Genomic DNA, 23,633 nt, shown 5'->3' with positions numbered 1-23,633 from the left:
CAGACCACTCCCCATTCCCATCTCCTCCAGTGCAAAGACTCCCCTGAGGATTGAGTTCAACCTGGTAGATTCAGTCCAGGCGAGTCCAGTCCCATCCTCCCAGGCTGAGCCAATTGTCCCTGTATAAGCCCCAGGTTCCAAACTGCCAGTTCATGCACTGAGGATAGGACCCGGTCCCACTATCTGGATGCCTCCCAAGCAGATCAAGCTAATCAACTGTCTTATTTATCCAGAGGGCCTGATCCAGTTGGGGGCTCCTCAGCTATTGGTTCATAGTTCATGTGTTTCCTTTCGTTTGGATATTTGTCCCTGTGCTTTTTCCAACCTTGGTCTCAGCAAATCTTGCTTATAAAACCCTCCTCTTTCTCACCAATTGGACTCCTGGAGCTCCACCTGGGGCCTGGCTGTGGATCTCTGCATCCAGTTCCCTCAGTCAGTGGATAGGGTTTCTAGAACGACAATTAGGATGTTTGGCCAGGTGGCCTTTGAATACTTCAGAGATCTATTCAGAGGGCCTGATCCAGTTGGGGGCCCCTCAGCCTTTGGTTCATAGTTCATGTGTTTCCATTAGTTTGGCTATTTGTCCCTGTTCTTTATCCAACCTTGGTTTCAACAATTCTCGCTCATATAAACCCTCCTCTTTCTCACTAATTAGACTCCTGGAGCTCCACCCGGGGCCTAGTCATGGATCTCTGCATCCAGATTCCTCAGTCCTTGGATGGGGGTTCTGACATGACTATTAAGGTGTTTGGCCATCCCATCACCAGAGTAGGTCAGTTCCGGCTGTCTCTCAACCATTGCCAGCAGTCTATTGTGGGGTTATCTTTGTGGATTTCTGTGGGCCTCTCTAGCACTTTGTTTCTTCCTTTTCTCATGTGGTCGTCATTTACCGTGGTCTCCTATTCCTTGTTCTCTCTCTCTGTTCTTGATCCAGCTGGGATCTCCCACTCCCCCAAGCTCTCTTCCTTCGACCCTCGCCCTTCATTACTCCCACTCACGTCCAGGTTGTTCATGTAGATCTCAGCCATTTCTCAGTCATTGGGTGATCCTAGTGTCTTTCTTGGGGTCCTGTTTTCCAGGTAGGCTCACTGGTGATGTGAGTAGCAGTCCAGTCATCCTTGTTCCACCTCTAGTATCCTCCTATGAGTGAGTACATACCATATTTGTCTTTCTGAGTCTGGATTACCTCACTCAGGATGATTTTTTCTAGATCCATCCATTTGCTGCAAACCTCATGATGTCATTGTTTTTCTCTGCTGAGTAGTATTCCATTGTGTATATGTGCCACAATTTATTTATCCATTCTTCAGTTGAAGGGCATCTAGGTTGTTTCCAGGTTTTGGCTATTACAAACAATGCTGATATGAACATAGCTGAGCAAGTGCTCTTGTGCTATGATTGAGCATTTCTTGGGTATATACCCAAGAGTGGTATAGCTGGATCTTGGGGGAGATTGATTCCCAATTTTCTAAGATAGTGCCATATTGATTAAAAAGGATGAATAGAACTCTTAAGGAGACTTATCAAATTGGTCCTAGAAACTGTTGGTGAAAACTAGACCACCCCCACCCTGTTTCCATGCTCAGAGCTTGATGTATTTCTTGCCGGGAGAAGCTTACTCCTTTGAAGTTACATTTGGGAGACCATCTCCTATCCTTCTCAAACTCCAAGATATTCCCCAGACAGAAATTTCTAATCACTCCCTTCTCAAGTCCTTGAAGGCTTTGCAGGAAATGTGCCAAGCCATTAAATGGACCATGAAGGGAACCCTGCTATCCCTCGAAAACCACCCATCAGTTCGAGTAAGGAGACTTGATTTAGATAAAGAGGATCCCTACCTGGACTCTGGAACCTTCCTGAAAAGGACTCTACCCAGGTACCCTTACAACTCCAACTGCTATGAAAGTAGCTGGCACCATCCCTTGGATCTATCACTCTCAATTAAAGAGGTCTACTGAGGATGGTAACAGATGGACCATGGCTGGGACTTCAGACAACTTAAAGACAAGACTGACCTCAGATTGTTAAGCTAGAATGCTATGCTTGCCTTTTTCTTTTCTCTGTATATGGGGATGGGAACCTACAACCTTCACTGTCCCCCAATCTGGACTTGGAAATTAAGAATAACAGACACAAGGCAGTTGATAATCAATCTAACCCCAATTCCATATGGATCTTTGTTCTCTTTTGCCCAGTTTTGGAGCTTAGTTAAACTACAACAGGGATGGTTATGAAGATTTATCTTCTGATAGAGAAAAACAGGAAATTAAGGGTGGTGATACTTTGTTTTTGATCTAACAAATAAAGCTTGCCTGAAGATCAGGCCAGTAGTTAGCCATAGAGGCCAGACAGTGGTGGCACATACCTTTAATCCCAGCACTTAAGATCTCACAACTTTAACCCCAGCAGTAGAGAGGTGGAAACAGCAAGTGATATAGCTGAGTGGAGAAAAGGAATATAAGGCAGGAGGAGACAGGAACTCCTTCCCTTTTGGCTGAGGAGTTGGTGAGGTGAGAGGTGGCTGTGGCTTGTTCGTTGTCTCTCTGTTCTTTCAGCATTTACCCCAATATCTGGCTCCAGGTTTGTATGAAGACCAATTAGGATTCATCCTACAATCAAGTTCTATGGCCCATGAACAGACCTCCACACTGTCAGGGGCTAGGTAATAGGGGGAATTTGTGTTGTGCCAAATGTGGTTGTGAAACTGAGGCAGGCTTCCTGGAAGCATTCCAATTAATATATATATATATTAATTGGAATGTATATATGAGGGGTCCATTCCAAGCACTGCAATCTAGGTAACTGTAATCCTATAACCATAATACTAAGAGATTGGAAACAACAGAGGGGTGGCTATGTTCCACTCAACACTGGAAGAACCTGGAAAATAAGACTATTATGCTACCAAAAGAGACACAGAATAAAGTGTCTCATTCAGATAAGGTTACCTTCTCAGGCTTCCAACACCCATGGGTCCCAACAGAGATACCTTTCCCAGCATGACGAGAAAGTCCCAACCCTGACTGTCTTAGTTAGGGTTTCTATTACTGTGAAAAGATACTATGACAAAAAAAGACACAAATCTAAAGGGAGCTGGAGAGACAGCTCAGTTAAAAGCACAATGTATACTTCTTAAATACTGTGGCATACTATCTATCTGAAATATATCTATGTATACCTCAAAAACTTAACTAGTATGACTACAAGTTTGATTATCACAGATGGTTAAAAATTAATCTGTATTTCTTAATTATACATGACAATTGTAAATGAGCTACACAAACATAATACCTTAAAAAAGAGTAGAAATATACATACAGTATAACAAAATTAACTTTAAATTTGTAACAATAAACTAAAATCCATAGCAATATAAAATATTTTAAGCAAGTTGTTGCTATTTAAAAGTAGATTCAATAATCTACTCTTTTATCCTATCATGGCTATATCCTATATTTGTATATCACATCCCCCTTTCTTTTTTTTAGAAAGAGATTGATTATGACCAATAACAATTTGTAACCAACAACCTAAACAAAGGCACACATCCATAATTCATTTTTTGGGAATGGGGCATAGTGTTCTAGGCTACTTCCTGCTGATAGGGGGCTCTGATAGTCTTATGGGAATACTGAGAAAGTTCAAGATAATGGTCAAGTCCTGGGAAGACTGGTTGTCACCTTTGTTGATAGGTACCATCTGTTAAGGTTCAGGAGGTTCAGCTTGATCAAATCTGATCCATCTTGGCCTGGAACAAATCTACAGCCTCTTGCTTCCTGTGGAAACAAAAGCAGAGCCTCTTTTCCAAAGCAACATATCCTTAGATTCAAATTTTGAAGTCAGGATACCGTTAAAATATACGTACTGATTTAACTGAGCAGCCTTTGTAATTAAATGTCTTTCAGCAGTTAAAAATCCCAAAGACAACACAATCCAGATTTTCTGTGTAATAGCCATCTTTACCTGGCTTATTTTTTTATATTACCTTTACTATCTCTTTAAAGACTTTATTTTTTTAAACTTTCTATTTCTTTATATAACTGTCTATATTCCTTTTCTTCTCTCTTCCAAGCCTACATGTATTTTTACACATATTGTAAACAATTTAGAGGTTTATCCCATCTAAATCTGTCTTATTGCGAATCTATTGCTTTAAACTGCAGTCGCTAGTGTTGAAATGGCAGCTTTGGCTGCTGGCTCTGCCCACCTCCAGCTTTCGAACATGGTGAAACTTCTTTTACTGCCAGCTCTGGAGGAACCATGCTCATCACTGACTCTGTGAAGCGATGGATCTATGCTTCCATCTAACAACTTGTAGCTCCCCCCTTTTTTTTATCTGTACTAGCAAAAGCTATATTCACCACAAACCATGCTGTGTGGCTTGCAGACTCCACTGTGTAAAGTGGCAGGAAATCCACCAGGCTGCACTCAAGGCCATATGCCTGAACCTGCCATGAACTTGCCATGCTGTAGCTCAGTCCACACATCATAGCGTCTCTGTATCTTGGTGTCTCTATATCTCAACCCACATGAGACATGAAGTAGAAAGCTGGTTTTGGCTCCATTATTGTATGTTTAAAAGCCCTTTTTAAACTCTTTTAGGACTCATAGAAATTTGAGAGCCCCACGTTGGGTGCCATTTGTTCTGCAAAATCATGTAGGCTTAGATCTTCTCTTAATGAAGCAAGGAGAATTATGTATGACTTAGGGAAGATTTGCTGTTTCTATCCCAACCAATTACACTTAATTAGAAAAAACCTTGCTATGGTCAAGGAAAACATCAAATAAAGATATAGATCAAATAACTGTCATCAGTCTCTGTTTACCTGGTTCCTCCCTGGATGACCACCTTACTGTCACCATTAACCTGATTAACGGTTAACTCTAATCATGATCTGGCTAACTGGGGAACTGTAGCTTGAGTTTTCTCTCTGGTTCCCATCAAGCCCCAACAGACCCTTAGCCCACTTATAAAATAAACATACAGACACATATAATTTAAACTGCTTGGCCATTAGTTCAGGCCTATCATTATCTAGCTCTTACTCTTATATTCAGCCCATTTTAATTAATCTATACTTTGCCATGTGGCTCGTGGCTTATTGGTACCTTACATTTTCTTGTCCTGGTCGTGGCTGCAGTCTCCCTCTCTGTCTTCCTCTTCCCTCAATTCTCTGCTCTGTTAGTTCCACCTATACTTCCTGTCTGGCTACTGGCCAATCAGTGTTTCATTTATTAACCAATCAGAGGAACACATTTGCCATACAAAACATCCCACAGCAGGGGACCCTGCATTCTCAACTGCATAGCCAATTATATCCAACAGAAAATAAACTCAATTCAAGAACTTTTCCTTAGGACCAACTATGCTCCTTCTAGACTAGGATGAATCAACAATTTGACTCATGCCCATTGAAACAGTCGGGAATGTGATGGGGCAAGACAACGAAGAGGTTCCTCAATGTTGCAATTCTTGCTGAGGCCCTCCACATTTAACTAGAATCTGATTTTGTTGATGAAAATCATATGGGAAACTACTCAATTCAATGAAACGTCAGGATATCCTAGCTAAATTATTTTAGCTTTTGTTAAAACTGATGGTTGTGTGGAACCTCCAATTTGGAACTTCCTCCAACTAACCATTTATTTTAACTGTCTGCACAAAACCCCTCCAGCTAAACACTTAGCTTCTGTTTAAACTGCTTCCAGCTGCTTACTCTGCAAGCCCTCTCCCCAACCCCATAGCTACTAAGCAAGATTCCAGGATGAGGTTTCTGTCTTTAAAATTTCTGTGTTCAGAACACCTGGAGGCCATACCTAGGTCCCTGAACACTTCAGTGTGGTCCCAGCTGGCTGCAATAAAGACTTTCAACTGGCTATAAACTGTCTTTGAGTGATCATCTCTAGCCAACTCCTAGTAATAACATGAAACATTTTGTCTCTGCTGTTAGTCTGCCTCCTTCATACTGTACTTGGAATTCAACCTCTCTTGTGACTTTAATCTTTCTGCAACAACTAACTTTTAATTTTTTTAGTTTTCCTTTGTTCTTGAATTACAGGAATGAACCAGTCACAACTAGCACATTATATCAAGCTTTTAGATGAGCCATGCCTACTGGCACAGGGTTGTGTATAAAATCAGGTACTCAGGAGGGTTACAAAGGATGGCTACAAATTCAAGGCTTGTCTGAGCAACTTACACTCTGTTTCTGAAAAAAAGCAAAAATAAGACCAAGGATAGAGTTCAGTGGTAGAGTACACATGTTGAGGCCCTGGCTGCAATCCTCAATACTGAAAACAAACAAACATACAAAAACAAAAACAAATGGCCATGATGAGTACCTTCAGGTCATATTCCCCTAATGCATTAATTTTGGGGGTGAGGATTACTAGAGGCAGCAGAAACTTATGATGCATCTCTACTAGGTTAGAAACTTGGTCTTTTTAAGCATTTCCTTTGTTGCAAAAAAACAATGGCAAAATAACCCTGAAGTCAAGGATGAATTTGTTGGCATAGTACCCTTAATATTTAGATGTCATTTTTACGGGCACACAATTTGCTAGGTATTTCTCCCCTCTTTTTCTTATTTGAGTCCTGTTGGCTTGCCATACTTTGGTAAATCTATTCTCATCTCTTTGGACAAGAAGTATGAAGAGGAGTGAGTATCAGCTGTTATGAATAAGGAAGAGGTATAGAGTTACAGTGATATGGCTGTAGATGGTGGTAGAGCACTTGCCTACTTTGCATGAAGCAATGGCTTTGATCTCCATGCCCCCAGAGCTTCCAGATTATGATATTTAATTTTGTGTTTCTCTTTTCATAGCTATCTCTTTGAAGAAGCTTGGAACATACAAATTTCAATTCTCTTTCCAGAAAACACATCATTTTCCACCGTAGAAAATTATATTCTCTGTTGATAGACAGATTTCATTTCTTTGGAATTTTTATTAGCATTATATTACTTGTATAAAACAATGTGTTTCCTTCCTTCCTTCCTTCCTTCCTTCCTTCCTTCCTTCCTTCCTTCCTTCCTTCCTTCCTTCCTGTGTTTCTCCTGCTCCATTTTCTGAGAATTGTTTTTTATTATGAATTCCTAATTGACTGGATACTCACTGTGCAGCTGAAGCTGACCTCAAATTTGTGGCAATCTTCCCATGTTAGCCTCCCAAGTGTTAGTATCATAGATATGAGCCTATGTCTGTATCTTAACAATGGGTTCCATTATGATATTTCAGATGTATATATAGTTTATTTTGATCATATTCACACCATTCCCCTTTCTTCTTTGCTAATCTTCAATTGTCTCAGAGTCCCACTGGTTGGCATCTCCCCCTTCTACTTTAATGTACTGGTTTTCCTTTAAGGAAACATTGAAAAGTAATTCCCCCCAATCCACACAACTTTGAAAGTCTTGCCATCGTGTTTCAGTGTGTTTTCTTTGGGAGGAACAGGACTATAGTTCTGTCAATTTTAAAACTCAGTATCTGTTTATATTGCATGTAAAGGAGAGACAATGTGGACAGTTTGATGCAAATTGTCAATGCTATGTCTCATTAAAGGATTCATTTTTAATATAAACCACTACCTCATTTAGCTATGGTGTTTTGAATCATTTTTGTTAATTATTTGAATTACATCAGTGAGTAGACTAACCATAACTTGTATAGGTCTAATAAACTGAAGTGGAGAAATAAATACAAATACAAAAAAATACAGTTTTTTTTTGTGAACAATCACAGAGCAATTCAAAGTCTAATAACAGATCTGTAGATTCCAAGTACAAAAACATGACTCTGAAGAACTGAAAACTAAATGAAATGGGCACCAAGAGTAACACAGGGGTGATCCTGACTCACCTCAATTTGCAAATCTTACTGGTTCAATAAATACAAAATCGTGATTACTTTATTCATTCATTTATACCTTCAATTATAATCCTTGGGAGAAAGTGAGGCTGGGTTATGCAGTAGAGACAGGCAGAGAAGGAAGACCTATTATGTATTTGGGGAGGCCTTCCTTTACTATTTTTCATTGCTTTTGTTATTGACTTCCTTCAGAGAGTTGAGCCAGAAATTCTGTTGCAATATAAGTAATCAAAATACTTTTCCTCTGATAAGAGTTTGCCCTGTGATGGTTTAATATGTACTCTAAATAGTTTTTTTTTTTTTTAACCAGTAACAGCCTAGGCATTCTACTAGCTAAGAATTCCTGGGCTTTATTGGTAGAGCCAATGGGATAGCATTTAAGAAAAAAATGTCATTATGTAGTTTTTAAGAAAAAAAAATGTCATTATGTAGTTTGGTGGTAGAGTACTTGATTGAATTATGTGAAACCCTAGGTTTGATTCCTCAGCCATGTCCCACCTAAAAACTGTTCAGTTGCTTTAATGTTTGTGTTCTTCTATACTTTGTCCCTGCTCTCCCTCTGTGCTGTCATCCTTTCTTTCAATTTTTGCATCAATTTATGTGTAACTTTTCTAGAATTGAGAGAATTTGACTTTGAGATATAATTGACTCTTTGTAGGATAAAATTCATTTTTTATCCCATCTAGTCTGCTCTAGAGTCCAACTTAGAAAATATCTATAAGATGTCAAATGAGAGCCACAGGTAATAGCATTATCTTGTAATCCTAGCATTGGGAATACTAAGACAGGAAGACAATGAGCTCAAGGCCTTCCTAGGTTAAAGAGAACCTTCAAGGCCAGCCTAGCTCAACAACTGTAAATAAAATGGAAAATGAATAAATGGGGTTTGGTTTACATGGTACTCAAGGAAAGATATGAGTGAGATGCATTCATTTGTATCCACAAATGAATCTCTGCTTTTTACATAAGAGCTATCTGGTGGAGAGAAGCAGAATACAGGGCTAGAAGATGTTCTGCTGCTTATCTTTGCCCTTTCCTACATTTTCTCACAAGTGAATTATCAAAGATACAATTTGAAATTCTCATTAGCCATTTGTGGTAAATTCTGCAGCTGCTTTCTTTTGGAGAAGAATTGATATTGGTACATTAGAACTAACTGAGAAATGGGAGGTAAGGGGAAGAATATGGTGGAGAAAGAAAGTGTCCACTAGTTGAGCTTGGAAAGAAACAATGAAGACAACAGTTGGCCCAGTTGTGCACAGAATCAATGAGCAGCTACAATAGGGTAGAATTAGGAAGTGAAAGATAAGAGAATGAACTTTTTCTATGTAAACATTTGACTACAGAAGTTATTCAGGGACAATAGTCTGGTCATTGTGTCCTTGGTTGCCATGGCCTATTCTTATCTTGGCAACAGCAAATGACTACAGGCACTCTTGGAGAGCTCTGGGTTGGAGAGAAGAGCAGGAAGTTCTTGGAACCCAGCCAACAGAGTAGGGATGAGAGGGGAGGCAAGGGTAGATTCAAAAGTCAAGATGGAATGTACTTTCAGATTTTTGCCTGCTACAAAGCCCAAATCAATGCTACACTTTACCCTTGACTCCATCTAGAATCTTGAAATTCAGGGGAGTGTCACTCTTTGCTATAGATCAGGGATTCTCAGATATTCAAGTCCTATGTTTGTTTTTGTTTTGTTTTGTTTTTTGAGACAGGATTTCTCTGTGTAGTTTTGGTGCCTGTCCTGCATCTCACTCTGTAGACCAGGCTGGCTTCAAACTCATGTAGATGCACCTGTCTCTGCCGCTGGAGTGCTGGGATTAAATGTTTTGCTATCCATTTCATCATGCTGAGCCTACCCCTTCATTTTTCCAATGGAAGACATGCTGTTAGTACATTTATGATTTTTGATGATTTTCAAGAACATGATCAGTTGCAGAAAGGCTATTGGACATGAATGTAATTGCTACAGGGCATCAGAGTGATTTGTTGATATGTCAGAGAACCAGAAACAAAAGAAACATGGGGTTTTTCTGCTTATTATCAGAGGACTACAAAGGTTACAAATGGAAATTCAGGGGATGTAAGGAATGTGGGTGGGAGACAGTGTGTCACATGTCTCCCTGGACTCATTATCTTCCTACATAGCTGACTGTGTAAGAAGAGGGCCAATGCTAAGAGGTAAAAAGAAAAAGAAAAAAGAAAAAAAAAGAAAAAGGAAAAAGAAAAAGAAAAGAAAAAGAAAAAAGAAAAAGAAAGAAAAAAGAAAAAAGAGAAAAGAAAAGAAAAAGAGGCACAGTGAATGAGGCACAGGTACTGCCACTTCCCACTGAATTGGTGATCTTAGAAAATAAACTGAAATCCCTGAACTCAATTTCCCTTATGTGTGAAATGAGGAAGGTAATATTTGTCATCAGGCTTGGCTGGAGTTGCCTTTCCTTCATTGCAAAGTTATATTTTAAGATGAATATGTAAATGACCAAATATAGTATTATGAGTTGTAATTTTTGAAGAAAGTTTTGATTGAAAATAAATTAAAATTTTCCAGGGCATGTTTGATATAGTTTAATATCATTGCCATCTACTTGAAAACTGTGGATACTTTAGTCTTTAGTCTCACTGATTAAATGTCTTTAATTAGCCTTATATGACTAGCAGATGATTTCATTTAAAGTGTCAAAATGTCATCCTGAATTTTCCCTACAAATGTAAAAATTTTTGGAATCATACTAAGATTTGGAAGACCATTTTTATTTACTTGAGCAGAAGTTCGTAAAAATATGTGTATATTGTCTTGCTATAAAAAGTTGATCTTTGAGAATGCACAGAGAATTTTGTAATTTTGTGTGATGACTACCTCCTGTTCAATAACATTGTAAATACTAAGAGATCTAGTATTGCAGTTCTTGTGCAAGCATCTGATACTCAGACATTTAGCCCTACAGGTGTTTCAGTTCTTGTGTGGGACAAAGCAGTAGAGAATGTTCAGCCTTTCTCTGCGGTTAGACTTGCAGCTCCAAGGCAGGCTTGGGTATTGAAATGTCTCAATCCTTGGCAGGAGACCTTTATAGGTCTTATGTAGGCCTAGGAAGTAGGGGAATTTCTTAGCCATTAACACAAGCCAGCATTAGAGCTCTTAGCCAAAGCCTGGAAACAAAACCTCTGAAATAAAGACTTGACTGCTCTATGCAACTTTTCTGGTGTCCAGGGACAGTTGTTTCTTCTGTATGACACTTTAAAAGTCTTTATCCTTGTTCAGGCTCAGGTCTATTCCCACTCCTGTTGTGTTTCTTATTCTGCTCTTCTTTTTGCCCTAGCCACTCTTGAACTGTTCAGCTATTTATTTCCTGTAGCTGTGTAGAAAGCTGTCTTGCTGCTTTCACATTTCAATCTGTTGATACCTCGTATGTCACTGCTGCTCGGCTGCCTCTTCTGTAACTATCCTGCCTCTGAGGTTTATCCCTGGGTTATTATCTTATATTATGAAAAGGAGGCAAGAATATATCACTTGAGATAGATGGAGAAACAGTTCTGTGGTTAGTAATACTTGATGCCCTACCCTAATGAATGACCCAGACTTGATTTCCAGTACACACATAGTGGCTAACAACAATTTTTATTTCAAATTCTAGGAGATCAACACATTGTTCTGACCTCTACATATACAAGGCATACACATTGGTACACATACATACATCAGGCAAAAAACTTACATAAAATATTAATCAAAATATATACAATCACTTAAGAGATATCTTTTGTTTGGCCAGGTGTTACATACCAGGAAAGGCAATAACTTATGAATGTCTGCTTAGTCATTCATTAAGCCCAACTGCTTTGGTGTATAGAACAAGTCACAAGCATCAAGGCTCATATTTTAGACCAATTACAGCATTGCCACTTACCACCAATCATTCATCAAAGATTATGTTCTGAAAAAAAATCACAACGTTGACACTTAGGACCAATCATAGTAATTGAAGTTTTTATTTTTATACCAATCACAGTCTTGTTCATAACAGAAACCAGAGTCATTTAAATTTGTGTTTTGTCCAATCACAGTCTTGGACCAATCAGAGTTGATAGGTCTTATGTTCTCAACCAAACACATAGGACCTGTGCATTCTGTGGTTGCCTGGATACAGTAAACATAAGAGCAGTTGACTTCAAGTCGGTGGTGAGGTAAGGTTAAGTCAACTGGTGCTGTTCCATAAGGGAAAAATCTTGAGTTATTTTATGTTTAACATTGTACCTATCATTGAGACAGGGATGGTGAACTCACCAACTGTAAGCTGTGGATTTGATAATAGTGTATTTCAGTTATATCAGTTTTTAGTTTTGTCTAAACTCATGTAGTCAAGTACATACCTACCTGTGGTCTTTAAGTTTAGTTGTCTAACTTGATCTTTATGAAACTACTTGTATTTTCTCAAGTAATACTATTTATAGTACAGTTCACTATCTCTGATACCCTTGTGCCTTACATTGATAAATAGGACCAGAGTGGCTATATTTTTAAATACTGAAATGTTTTATCATGAGGGTTAAATGGAACCAAGACACATGAAGGATGGCAAATGATTGATAGGTGACAAATTATTGGTCTCTGATACAAAAATGATGGTAGATTATAGACAATAGATGGTAATGTATAGATAAGAGAAGATGAAGAACTAAGGTAAAGAATAGTTGATAAATTAAAGAATGGGTATATAGAAGAAAGAGAAATGAAAGATGGCTAGCTATATGATAGAGAAAAGCTAAGAGATAGTTGATAGATGGAAGCTAGACATAGGATAGTTTGAGGATAAATGTCAGATGAAAAACAGTCATAGTACAGCTAAAATATAGATGATGGATGACAGTTACAGGATACCTAGAAGAAAGGTGATAGATGGAAAACAGACAGAGGATAGCTAGAGGATATAAAATATATAAATGTAAAATGAATTGATGCAAGATGGGCATAGACACACTAGAGGATAAATTAGAGGTGGAAGATAGACACAGGATAGGTAGAGGAGAGGTGATACAGGAAGACTGGCATAGGATATCTTGAGGATGAATGATTTATAGATAAAAGACAAGGGAAAGCTAGACAGATACATGATAGCTGGGGGAGAGATGCTACATAGATGGAAAATGATGAATGGAAAACAGTCACAGAATAGCTAAAGGATAGATAAAAGATAGATTGAAGGAAGTTTTTTGGTAGTTATAGGATTAATGATTGATGGTAGACAGACAGGATAGGTAGAGGATAGATGATCCTTACTTGGAATATAGACTCAGGATACCTAAAGGATAGGTGTTCCATCAATGGAAGGTAGACACAGGATAACTACAGAATAGATGCAAAGATAGATACAGGATAACTAGAAGGTATATAGTTAGACATAGGAGAGTTATAGAATGGAGATAGACAGATGGAATATAGACATAGGATATATGTATGACAGATTGCAGAAATTTGAGAGCTAGACACAGGTCAGCTAGAGGACAGAAGACAGATAATAGATACAGGATAGCTAGAGTATAGATGGTAGTTAAATGGAAGACAATATATGGAACAAAGACTTAGAATACTTAGAAGACAGATGATAAATGAAAGATATTATATCTGAGAGGTATACAGTATATATAGGTAGTTCATTGAAAATAAATGGAATTTAGGCACAGACTAGCAAGAATATAAATGATACATTCAATGTAAGCACAGGATAGGCAGATGATAGATTAAAGAAAAGATGATAGCTAGAAAGATAGATACTGGTTAGTAAGAGGACAGATTATTGATGTGCAATAAGTGAAAACACAGGATGGTGTGAATATAGTGGATAGCTAGGTAAGTATAAATCCATGACAGATGCTATATATTACATAAAATATAGGCAATAGAAGATAAGTGATATATAGTAGATAGAAGGTAGGTGCTATATAGACAAATTAGACATATAAATATGATATATACATAGTACACAGAAAATACAGAGTGGATTTATATACATATAGAGATAGGTGATAGAGTTTAGACAGATTTGATTGCAAATAAAAGGAGATAAATAGCAGAAATATAGTGAGTGCATGAGGGAAGATAGATAATCAGTTGTTAGATGATAGAAGATAGATAATGATATTTAGAAAATAAATGGTAGACAATAGATGATGGAAATATAGATGGTAGATAGTTGAGAGATGACACATGGAAGATAGATTTTAGATGAGAGAAGATGGGATAAATGGAGGAAAGAAAGTTGATATGTGATAGATAAAGCACAGGTAGATGCTGTAGATTGTAAAGAGATGATTACTTGATAAAACATTGGTCGGATTTAGTTTTAGAATCCATCTGTACCTGATGGCAAATGGAGTGAGAGCAGCAACTAAAAATGAAGAGATAGGAATTAATAACTGATAAAAATGGCAAAGCCATCTGCCCTGCCTCCTGTTTTTAGATGATAAAGAGTTGATGGTGAAGGTCTGGTAGAACATTAGAACATTTGCCTAGTATATGCAAGGCCCTGGGTTCAATTCCTAGCATCACATTTAAAATAAAGTAAATGGAAACAAACTAACCCATCTTTAAAGACAAGTATTTTCACTGTTGACCAACTTGTTGCTTGCATGTAACTTCAGTGATAAGTTTAAGACCATTAATTATTGCTCACTGTTTTGGGAATGGACTGTATTACAGTACAATGATCTCACAGTAAATTATTTTTTATAGGAAGGCTGCTTACTCTGAGGTATAGAACAACAGTTACTACAAACTTTGCTGTAGCTGAAAGTTATCCTGTGTCCCAGCCCACCAGTAGTTGGGACAAATCTCTCCCACTTGTGTCCCAGGAGGAAACACACAGAGGCTTATATTAATTAGTCGTGCTTGGCCATTAGCTCAGGCTTATTACTGACTAGATCTTTCTCTCAAATTATCTCATAGCTCTTATTTATGTTTATCCATATGGCTTGGTAACTTTTCTCAGTTCTGCCTTGATATCTTCCTTCATCTGTGTCTGGCTAGCAACTCCTGACTCAACCTTTCTCTTCCCAGAAATCTCCTTGTCTGCTTATGCCACCTATACCCCCTGGCTACTGCCAATCAGCATTTTCTTTATCAACCAATCAGAGCAACAGGTTCCCAGCATACAGAGCAATCTCACCCATCATTGCCCCTTTTCTTTCTATTTGAGGGGAAGGTTTGAACCTCAACATAGTTAAATTACATATGCCAAAATACTTATCAAGCAAGAATTATAAATATAATATCTAGTCTATTTGTATTTTGCAAAATTAAAAAAAAATTCTATCTATCCTATATTTGTGAGTCTAAAGTTTCATATCTAATTTATCTTATATTATAACCAAGAAAAATTATAATCTAGTCTTCAACTAAATCACAGACTTCAGAAGGATATAATCTTACCTAAGTAAACAGGAAGAGCTTTGTAAGCAACTTCCAAAAATCTAGACTTACAGAACCAGCTGGCTGCCTAGACAGTCATCCAAAGTTCCTCTGCAACCTTGGGGCATCCATTTTCAGCCCATAGACATAGTCTTTCAGGCATTTTTTCCCTCTGTGTCTTGTAGAATATCTGTCAGTTTCTTCTGTGTAGCAGAAACCTGAAGTTCTATTTTTTTTCCAAAGTTCAATGTCCACCTTCCTATTGGACCTGCATGTCCAATTTATATGGCATTTTATCAAGCAGTCCAGGCAAGAACAGTTTCTTGCCCAAATGGCTAACCTTTGCCATGAAGAAGATAAACTTCGTATGGCATGTCTTTGATGCCTATCCTCTTTGAAGTAAATTTGTACTGCCATGAGCAGACATGATTCACTTTCCAGACAGTCTAAGTTTTTAAAACATTTTAAATGTCGTATTCTTTAGGTCTTTGAAGTGTTTGAAGATTACTTCCCTAATTGAATTATATTTATGTATATCTAGAAAACAAAATGACTATAAGTTTTCTTATCATAGAAGACTAATTATTAATCTGTATTTTTTAATTATCCATTACAATTTAAATGAATTCCATAAGCATACTACCTTAAATGGGAGTATATATAACAAAATTAACTTTAAATTTGTATTAATAAACTAAAATCCATACCAATTTAAAACATTTTTAAGCAAGTTGGTCTCTAAAAGTAGATTCAATAATCTACCCTTTCATCCCATCCTATCTATCTCATATCTCCCTTTTTTCTTTGAGATAGAGATATACAATTTTTTAACAAAAAACCTAAACAAAGACAAACATCCATAATCCATTTTTGGGAATGTGAGAATAGTTTTCTTCAAACTAATAAAGGGCACTATATTCTTGTGGGGATATAAAGAACATTTTAGGATTATGTTCAAGTCCTGACTGGAGTAGTCTGGAAAGCTGTCTTTTCTGAACCAATTTCCTTGAAGTTGATTTTAGATGTTGGATGATCTGGGCCATGCTGTCATTGGAGAACTTTCAGTAGAATTTGGCTGGTCAAATCATATTGGCCTGGAATCAATCCACAGGTTATCATCTTCTGTGGAAAAAAAAGAGCTGAAACTCTTTCTCAAAGTAACATATCCTTAGACATAAACTTTGAAGTTCAGATACCTTTAAAATATATGTGTTGGCTTAACTCCACAGCTTTTAAAATCATATGTCTTTCTGCAGTTAAAAATCCCAAAGACAATAAAATCTAGACTTTCTGTGCTCTTTGTGCTCTTTCCATCTTCACGTGACTCATTTTTTATGTTACTTTTACTTTCTCTTTAAAGACTTTATTTTTTAAAACTTTCTATTTCTTTATATAACTGCATATATTCCTTTTCTTCTGTCTTTTGAAGCCTACACATATTTTTAGACACATTGTAAACCATTTAGAGTTTTATTTTATCTGAATCTGATTCATTGTGAATCTATTATTTTAAACTACATTATTATTAGGACCAAAACAGCAGCTTTGGCTACTGGCTCCACCCACCTCAGCATTTCAAAATGGAAGGGGTAATTCACCTTAAGTTCAGGGAGCCATGTTTTCTGCCATCTTTGGGAGGCAGTGGGTCCAAGCCTCCATCTAGTAGCATGTAGCCCAGAGAAATATTTTGTTTTTACTAACAAAAGATAAATCCATCATACAGAATTCTTTGTGGCTTGGAGATGTCTCTGTGTACCATGGCAGGAATCTGCCATGCTGATTGGTTCAAGGCCCTGCACTGTAATCTTGCCACAGCCAGGGGACATATCATGTACCTAGGTACACCATGAGTGACATGAACTAGAAAGGTGCTCTTAGCTACATTTATATTCTTTTCTCAAGGTTTCTCATGTTTTAGATGGAAACTCTTGCCACCACGTGTGGGTGCCAATTGTAGTTGAAAGTTTTCCTGTGCCTGCCTGGTCTTCAGCCGCTCAGACCCAAATAAACACACACAGGCTTATATTAGTTTTAAACTATGGCCATGGCAGGCTTCTTGCTAGCTAGGTCTTATATCTTAAATTAACCCATTTCTATAAATCTATATTTTGCCACATGGCTCATGGCATACTGTTATTTTTGTATCTTACTTCTCATGGTGGTAGCTGGCAACATGTCCTCCACTCTCCTTTCTCTCCTATCTGTTTGGATTTCCTGCCTGCATCTAAGCAGCCTTGACATAGGACAAATGGCTTTATTTATCAACCAAACAGAGTAACACATATTCACATAATATAGAAAGACATCCACTCCAACATAAGCTGTCTTCAGTGTTTTTGATCTCAGCCTTTCTGACAGGTGTAAGATGGTATCTCAGAGTTGTTTTGATTTGCATTTTCCTGATGACTAAGGATGTTGAGCAATTCCTTAAATGCCTTTCAGCCATTTGAGATTCTTCTGCTAAGAATTCTCTGTTAAGCTCTGTAGCCCATTTTTAAATTGGATTGTTCAGTATTTTAATGTCTAGATTTTTGAGTTCTTTGTATATTTTGGAGATCAGCCCTCTCTCAGATGTGGATAGTATGTGGAGTGAGTAGAAATTTTCTCAATGAAGAAAAATGAAAGAAAAAAAAGAATCAGTGAAGTTATAGTTAAAATTCTAAGAAAGTAAAGTATCTGAGCAAAGTGCAAAAAAAAAAAAGAAAAAAAGAAAGATATCCAGACAGAGAAATTTGCCTACTGTTTTAATGGTATAAATCTCAGAATTATAATTCTTTTTATTATAAATAAAATTAATTTTACTTATAGATCTATTTCTATGTTTTCACTTCCATTCCATTATATTTTACAAGTCTTCATTGTTTCCCACAAGCCGGATTACTGGTGCTTTAAAATAACCCTTGATAGCTAATAAGTAAAGACCCATTCCATTTTACACTCTTCTTCTTAAATTACAATTGGGATTGGGGGCTCTTTATTTTCCACAGCTACATGAATGACAAAAACATCAAATATTATTCATAAAATATTGGGGCAGTGATATGAATCATTTGGGTTCCATCTCAGCCATACAGAAATTGTATATGGTTACAGAGACTTCTTTTTTTTTAAAGAATTATTTATTATATATACAGAGTTCTGTCTGCATGTATCCCTGCAGGGCAGAAGAAGGCACCATATCTCGTTATAGATGGCTGTGAGGTAACATTTTGTTGCTGGGAATTGAACTCAGAACCTCTGGAGGAGCAGCCAGTGCTCTTAAACTCTGAGCCATCTTTCCATCCTTATTGCAAAGAATTCTAAGCCTTGTACTTGGGAGCTGGAGGCAGGAGGATCAAGAGTTTAAGGTCCTATAGTGAGTTTGGGGTTCAGCTAACTTACATGGCATCCTTTGTCAAAACAAACGAATAAAACAAAAAAATAAAATTTAAAACTATCCACAGTAGTATGAAGAGCAGGAAGTGACACCCTCTAGTATTGCAACTCTTGTGCAAGCCTCTGATATTGAGACCCTTAGCCCTATAGGTGCTTCAGTTTTTGTATGGGCCTATGAAATAGAAAATGTTCAGCCTTCCTCTGTGGTTAGACTTGCAGCTCCAAAGCAGACTTGGATATTGGAATGTCTCATTCCTTGGCAGCAGACATTTATAGGTCTTGTGTAGGCCTAGGAAGTAGGGGAATTTCTTAGCCATTAACACAAGCCAGCATTAGAGCTCTTAGCCAAAGCCTGGAAACACCTCTGACATAAAGACTTGACTGCTCTATGGAACTTTCTGGTGTCCAGGGACAGTTGTTTCTTCTGTATGACACTTTAAAAGTCTTTATCCTTGTTCAGGCTCAGGTATATTCCCTCTCCTGTTGTGTTTCTTATTCTGCTCTTCTTTCTTCCCTAGCCACTCTTGAACTGTTCAGCTATTTATTTCTTGTAGCTGTGTAGGCATCTGCCTTGCAGCATTCACAATTCAAACTGTTGATAGCTTGGCTGTCACTGCTGCTCTGCTGCCTCTTCTGTAACTATCTTGCCTCTGAGGATTTATCCCTGGGTTAAATCCTATCTTATCTCATATTATGAAGAAGAGGCAAGAAAATATCACTTGAGGACAAGGTTAAATGGTTCTGTGGTCAGGAACACTTGTTGCCCTAGCAAACAACCCAGACTTGACTCCTATTACCCACATAGTGACAACAACTATTTGTAACTCAAGTTCTAGGAGATCCATCATATTCTTCTGACCTCTACATATATCAGGCATGCACATGGTACACAATCATACAGGCATGCAAAATATACATAAAATTATATATATATATATATATATATATATATATATATATATATATTGATTACTAAAGAGATATCTTTTATTTGGCCTGGTGTTACAATCCAGGAAAGGCAGTAACTTGTGAAAGTCTCCTGAGTTAGTCATTAGGCCCAACTGCTTTGGCTTGTAGAACAAGTCACAAGCATTGAGGCACATACTTTAGACTAGTCACAGCCTTGCCATTTACCACCAATCATTCATCAAGATTATGTTTTGAAAAAATCATAACGCTGACAATTAGGACCAGTCTTAGTCATTGAGGTTTGTATATTTAGACCAATCACTGTCCTGCTCTTAACAGAAACCAGAGTCATTTAAATTTGTGTTTCGTCCAATCACAGCCTTTGACCAATCAGAGTTGATGGGTCTTATGTTCTCAACGAATCACATAGGACCTGTACATTCTGTGGTTGCCTGGATACAGTAAACATAAGGGCAGTTGACTTCAAGTCGGTGGTGAGGTAAGGTTAAGTCAACTGGTACTGTGCTGTAAGAGAAAAATCTTGAGTTGTTATGTTTAATGTTGTACCTATCATTGAGACAGGGATGGTGAACTCACGAACTGTAAACTGTAGATATGATAACAGCATATTTCAGTTATATCAGCTTTTAGTTTAGTCTGAGTTCATGTAGTCAAGTACATACCTATCTGTGGTCTTTAACCTTTGTTGTCTAACTTGATCTTTATGAAACTACTTGTATTTTCTCAAGTAATACTATTTATAGAACAGGTCACTATCTCTGATTCTCTTTTGCCATACATTGGCAAATAGGACCAGACTGGCTGTATTTTTGAATTCTGACATGTTTTATCATGAGGGTTATTTGGTACCAAAGCGTATGAAGGATGGCGAATGATTAATAGGTGATAAATTATCAGTCATTGATACAAAAATAATGGTAGATTATAGGCAATAGATAATAATGTATAGATAATAGAAAATGAAGAACTAAGATAAAGAATAGGTGATAAATTGAAGAATGGGGGTATAGAAGAAAGAAGAGAGCTGAAATTTGGCTAGAAATATGATAGAGGATGGCTAGGGGATAGATGATAGAAAGATGGAAGACAGATAAAGGATAGTTAGAGTATAAATGACAGATTAAAGACAGACATAGTACAGCTAGAATGTAGATGTTGGATGACAGTTACAGGATACCTAGAGGAAAGATGTTAGATGGAAAACTGACTGAGTATAGCTAGAGAATATATAATATATAGATGTAAAATAAGCAGATGGAAGATAGGCATAGACATGCTAGAGGATATATTATAGGTGGAAGATAGACACAGGAGAGTTAGGGGAGAGGTGATAGAAGAAAATCAGCATAGGTTATCTTGATCATGAATGATAGATAGATGAAAAAAGACATGCAAAAGCTAGAGGCTAGCTAGATGGTAGACAGACACAGGATAGCTGAGGAATTGATGATACACAGATTGAAAATGATAAATGGAAAATAGTCACAGAAGAAGATAGACAAAAGATAGGTGGAAGGAAGATATATGCTAGGTAGAGGATAAATGATTGATGGTAGACAAACATGATAGCTAGAGGATAGATGTTCCATATACAGAAGATAGACTCGGGTACCTAAAGTATAGGTGTTCCTTTAACGGAAGATAGACACAGGATAACTACAGGACAGATACAAAGATAGACACAGGATAGTTAGTGGGTATATAGGTAGATAGACATAGTAGAGCTACAGAATAGACATAGATAGCTGGAATATAGACACAGGATATATGTATGATAAAAAGCAGAAATTTGGGAGATAGACACAGGGTAGCTAAATGACATATGATGGTTGATAGATACAGTATAGCTAGAGAATAGATGGTAGTTAAATGGAAGATAATAGATGGAACAAAGACTTAGAATAGGTAGAAGATAGATGATAGAGGAAAGATAATAGATATGAGAGGGATAATATATATATATATATATATATATATATATATATATATATATATGTGTGTGTGTGTGTGTGTGTGTGTGTGTACATATATACATATATATAGGCAGTTCATCCATGATAGATGGAAATTAGACACAGGATAGCAACAATATTAATAATAATATAATGAATGTAAGCACAGGATATGTACATGGTATATTATGATAAAAGATAATAGGTGAAGGGTAGATACATATTAGTAAGAGGATAGATTATTGATGTGAAATAAGAGAAAACATAGGATGGTTTGAGTATAGTGGAAAGCTAGATGATAAGTATAAATCCATGAAAGTTGTATATAGCATAAAATACAGGCAGTAGAAAATAAGTGATACATGGTAGACATAGGTATTGCATAGATAAATGAGAGGTACATATATGATAAATACATAGCAGATAGAAAATAGAGTATGGATTTATATACATATATAGACAGATGATAGAGTTTAGACAGATTTGATAGAAAATAGATGATAGGAGATATATGAAAGGAATGCAGTACATGTTAGAAGTTAGATAATAGGTTGATAGATAATAGATGATGGATAATGATATGTAGAAAATGAATGGTAGATAATAGATTATGGAAAGGTAGGTGGCAGATATTTGAGAGATAACATATAGAAGATAGATTGTAGATGAGAGAAGATGAGATAAATGGAGCATAGAAAGTTTATAGGTGATAAATATAGCACATGTAGATGCTACAGTCTGTAGAAAGATAATTACTTGACAAAATATTGGTCTGGTTTGGTTTTAGAATCCACCTATACCTGACTGAATAATGAGGCAAACTCGGCAACAATTATTGAAGAGGTAAGAATTCATAACTGTTGTAGATGGCAAAGCCTTCTGTTCTGCCCCCTGTTTTTATTTCAAATCTAGCCAAATAGACTTTCTGAGGAAAGCTTGGCTCTCTCTGGAGAAATTTGGTCTCTTACTTGGGTTTTACATTCTTCCAGATTCAATTGCATTGGAACACTTAGTCTGAATTATTGTTATTAAAGCAGATGAAAACAGATGTAAAGCAAAAAACATTACACTCAAGCTAATTTGGGTTTACTTTAAGTAATTTCTAAATGACAGCTCCAGGCGTGGTGTTGGGTTGTGCTGAGGAGACATAGAAATAAATTGGTCTCTACTTTTAAGAACCTCACTGTCAAGGACAATAACATCAAACTTCATTTCATTGTTTTAAATAGAAATTAGATTCATTTGTTTTATTGTTCATTTATTATTTATTTCAAAGCCTAGCTCATGTGACTTATCACAAAATTTACCTCAAGTCCTCAATCCTCCTGCCTTCCCATCCGAGTATTGGGATTAAGGCCATTTGGTGACATATTCTGCTACAGTAGTTGTTTTGTGTAAGGAATACAGTGGAATCTTAATTCATGCAAAGGTCTATCTTTCTGTGATCTTAGTCCTCCTATTGAGGCACCATATGAAAAATTTGCCTGATCCTTACCCTTCATAAAGTTCACTACTTTTCTGTTGATTATGCTGTTATTTAATTGTAGGCAGAGGAAAATACATGAAGATCTTCGCAATTTGCAGAAAAAACTTCAGAAAATAGTGGATAAGCTTGAAAATGGATGCTCTAGACAGAGATTCCAAACACGAACTGCAAGGCGTCAGGCAACTGTTGCCTCTGCCTCTACATCCTCACCTTATGACCTAAGAGGTTTGACTTAGGCCCATTTTTACCATGTGCCATTGCTGACTTAAGAGCATCACAACTCTTACCATGCTTCAAGTGTCTTAGGGAACAGAGAATTGGTTGGAGGAGACCTTGAAGTACTTTTGGCTACACAGTTTGTTTCTTTCCATTCACATGACTTTGTTTTGTTTTGTTTTTTGTTTGTTTTACGTTCAATGCATAAAATATTCCTGAGGCTTGTGCAAGAATGGAGCTTACTAAAAGCATATATGGAAAATAGTAATGTCCATTTCTGTGGACCTGTAAGATGAAACTTATAGCATCGGGCACATTTAGTTAAGAACATGAGATGGCTTTATGCCCATAAGCAGATACTCTAACTCTCCTAATCTTAAGTGAAACAACTATTTTCCTGACCACATTA

At 37.1% G+C, this 23,633-nt stretch overlaps 1 protein-coding gene across 5 annotated transcripts in view; it reads left to right on the top strand.

Moving 5' to 3' along the window:
* Positions 1 to 11,961: 11,961 nt before the first annotated feature.
* LOC107400241 (uncharacterized) overlaps positions 11,962 to 23,633 on the top strand; it is a 40,542-nt gene continuing 28,870 nt past the window's right edge. For 2 of the 5 annotated variants that reach the window (XM_076561673.1, XM_076561670.1), the window contains exons 1-3: positions 11,962 to 12,045; positions 22,310 to 22,365; positions 23,070 to 23,233. In XM_076561673.1, coding sequence (XP_076417788.1) covers positions 22,334 to 22,365; positions 23,070 to 23,233 — 196 coding nt within the window. In that variant the 5' untranslated portion in view covers positions 11,962 to 12,045; positions 22,310 to 22,333. Of the gene's footprint in view, positions 12,151 to 19,928; positions 20,049 to 22,309; positions 22,366 to 23,069; positions 23,234 to 23,633 lie in introns of all 5 variants that reach the window. The other 3 variants (XM_076561671.1, XM_076561669.1, XM_076561672.1) reach the window with 3 other exon arrangements.

The sequence above is a fragment of the Peromyscus maniculatus genome, chromosome X (assembly GCF_049852395.1).
Source record: "Peromyscus maniculatus bairdii isolate BWxNUB_F1_BW_parent chromosome X, HU_Pman_BW_mat_3.1, whole genome shotgun sequence".
NCBI lineage: Eukaryota > Metazoa > Chordata > Mammalia > Rodentia > Cricetidae > Peromyscus > Peromyscus maniculatus.
The sequence above is the reverse complement of the archived record's forward strand: the minus strand, read 5'-3'. Positions and strand labels throughout refer to the sequence as shown.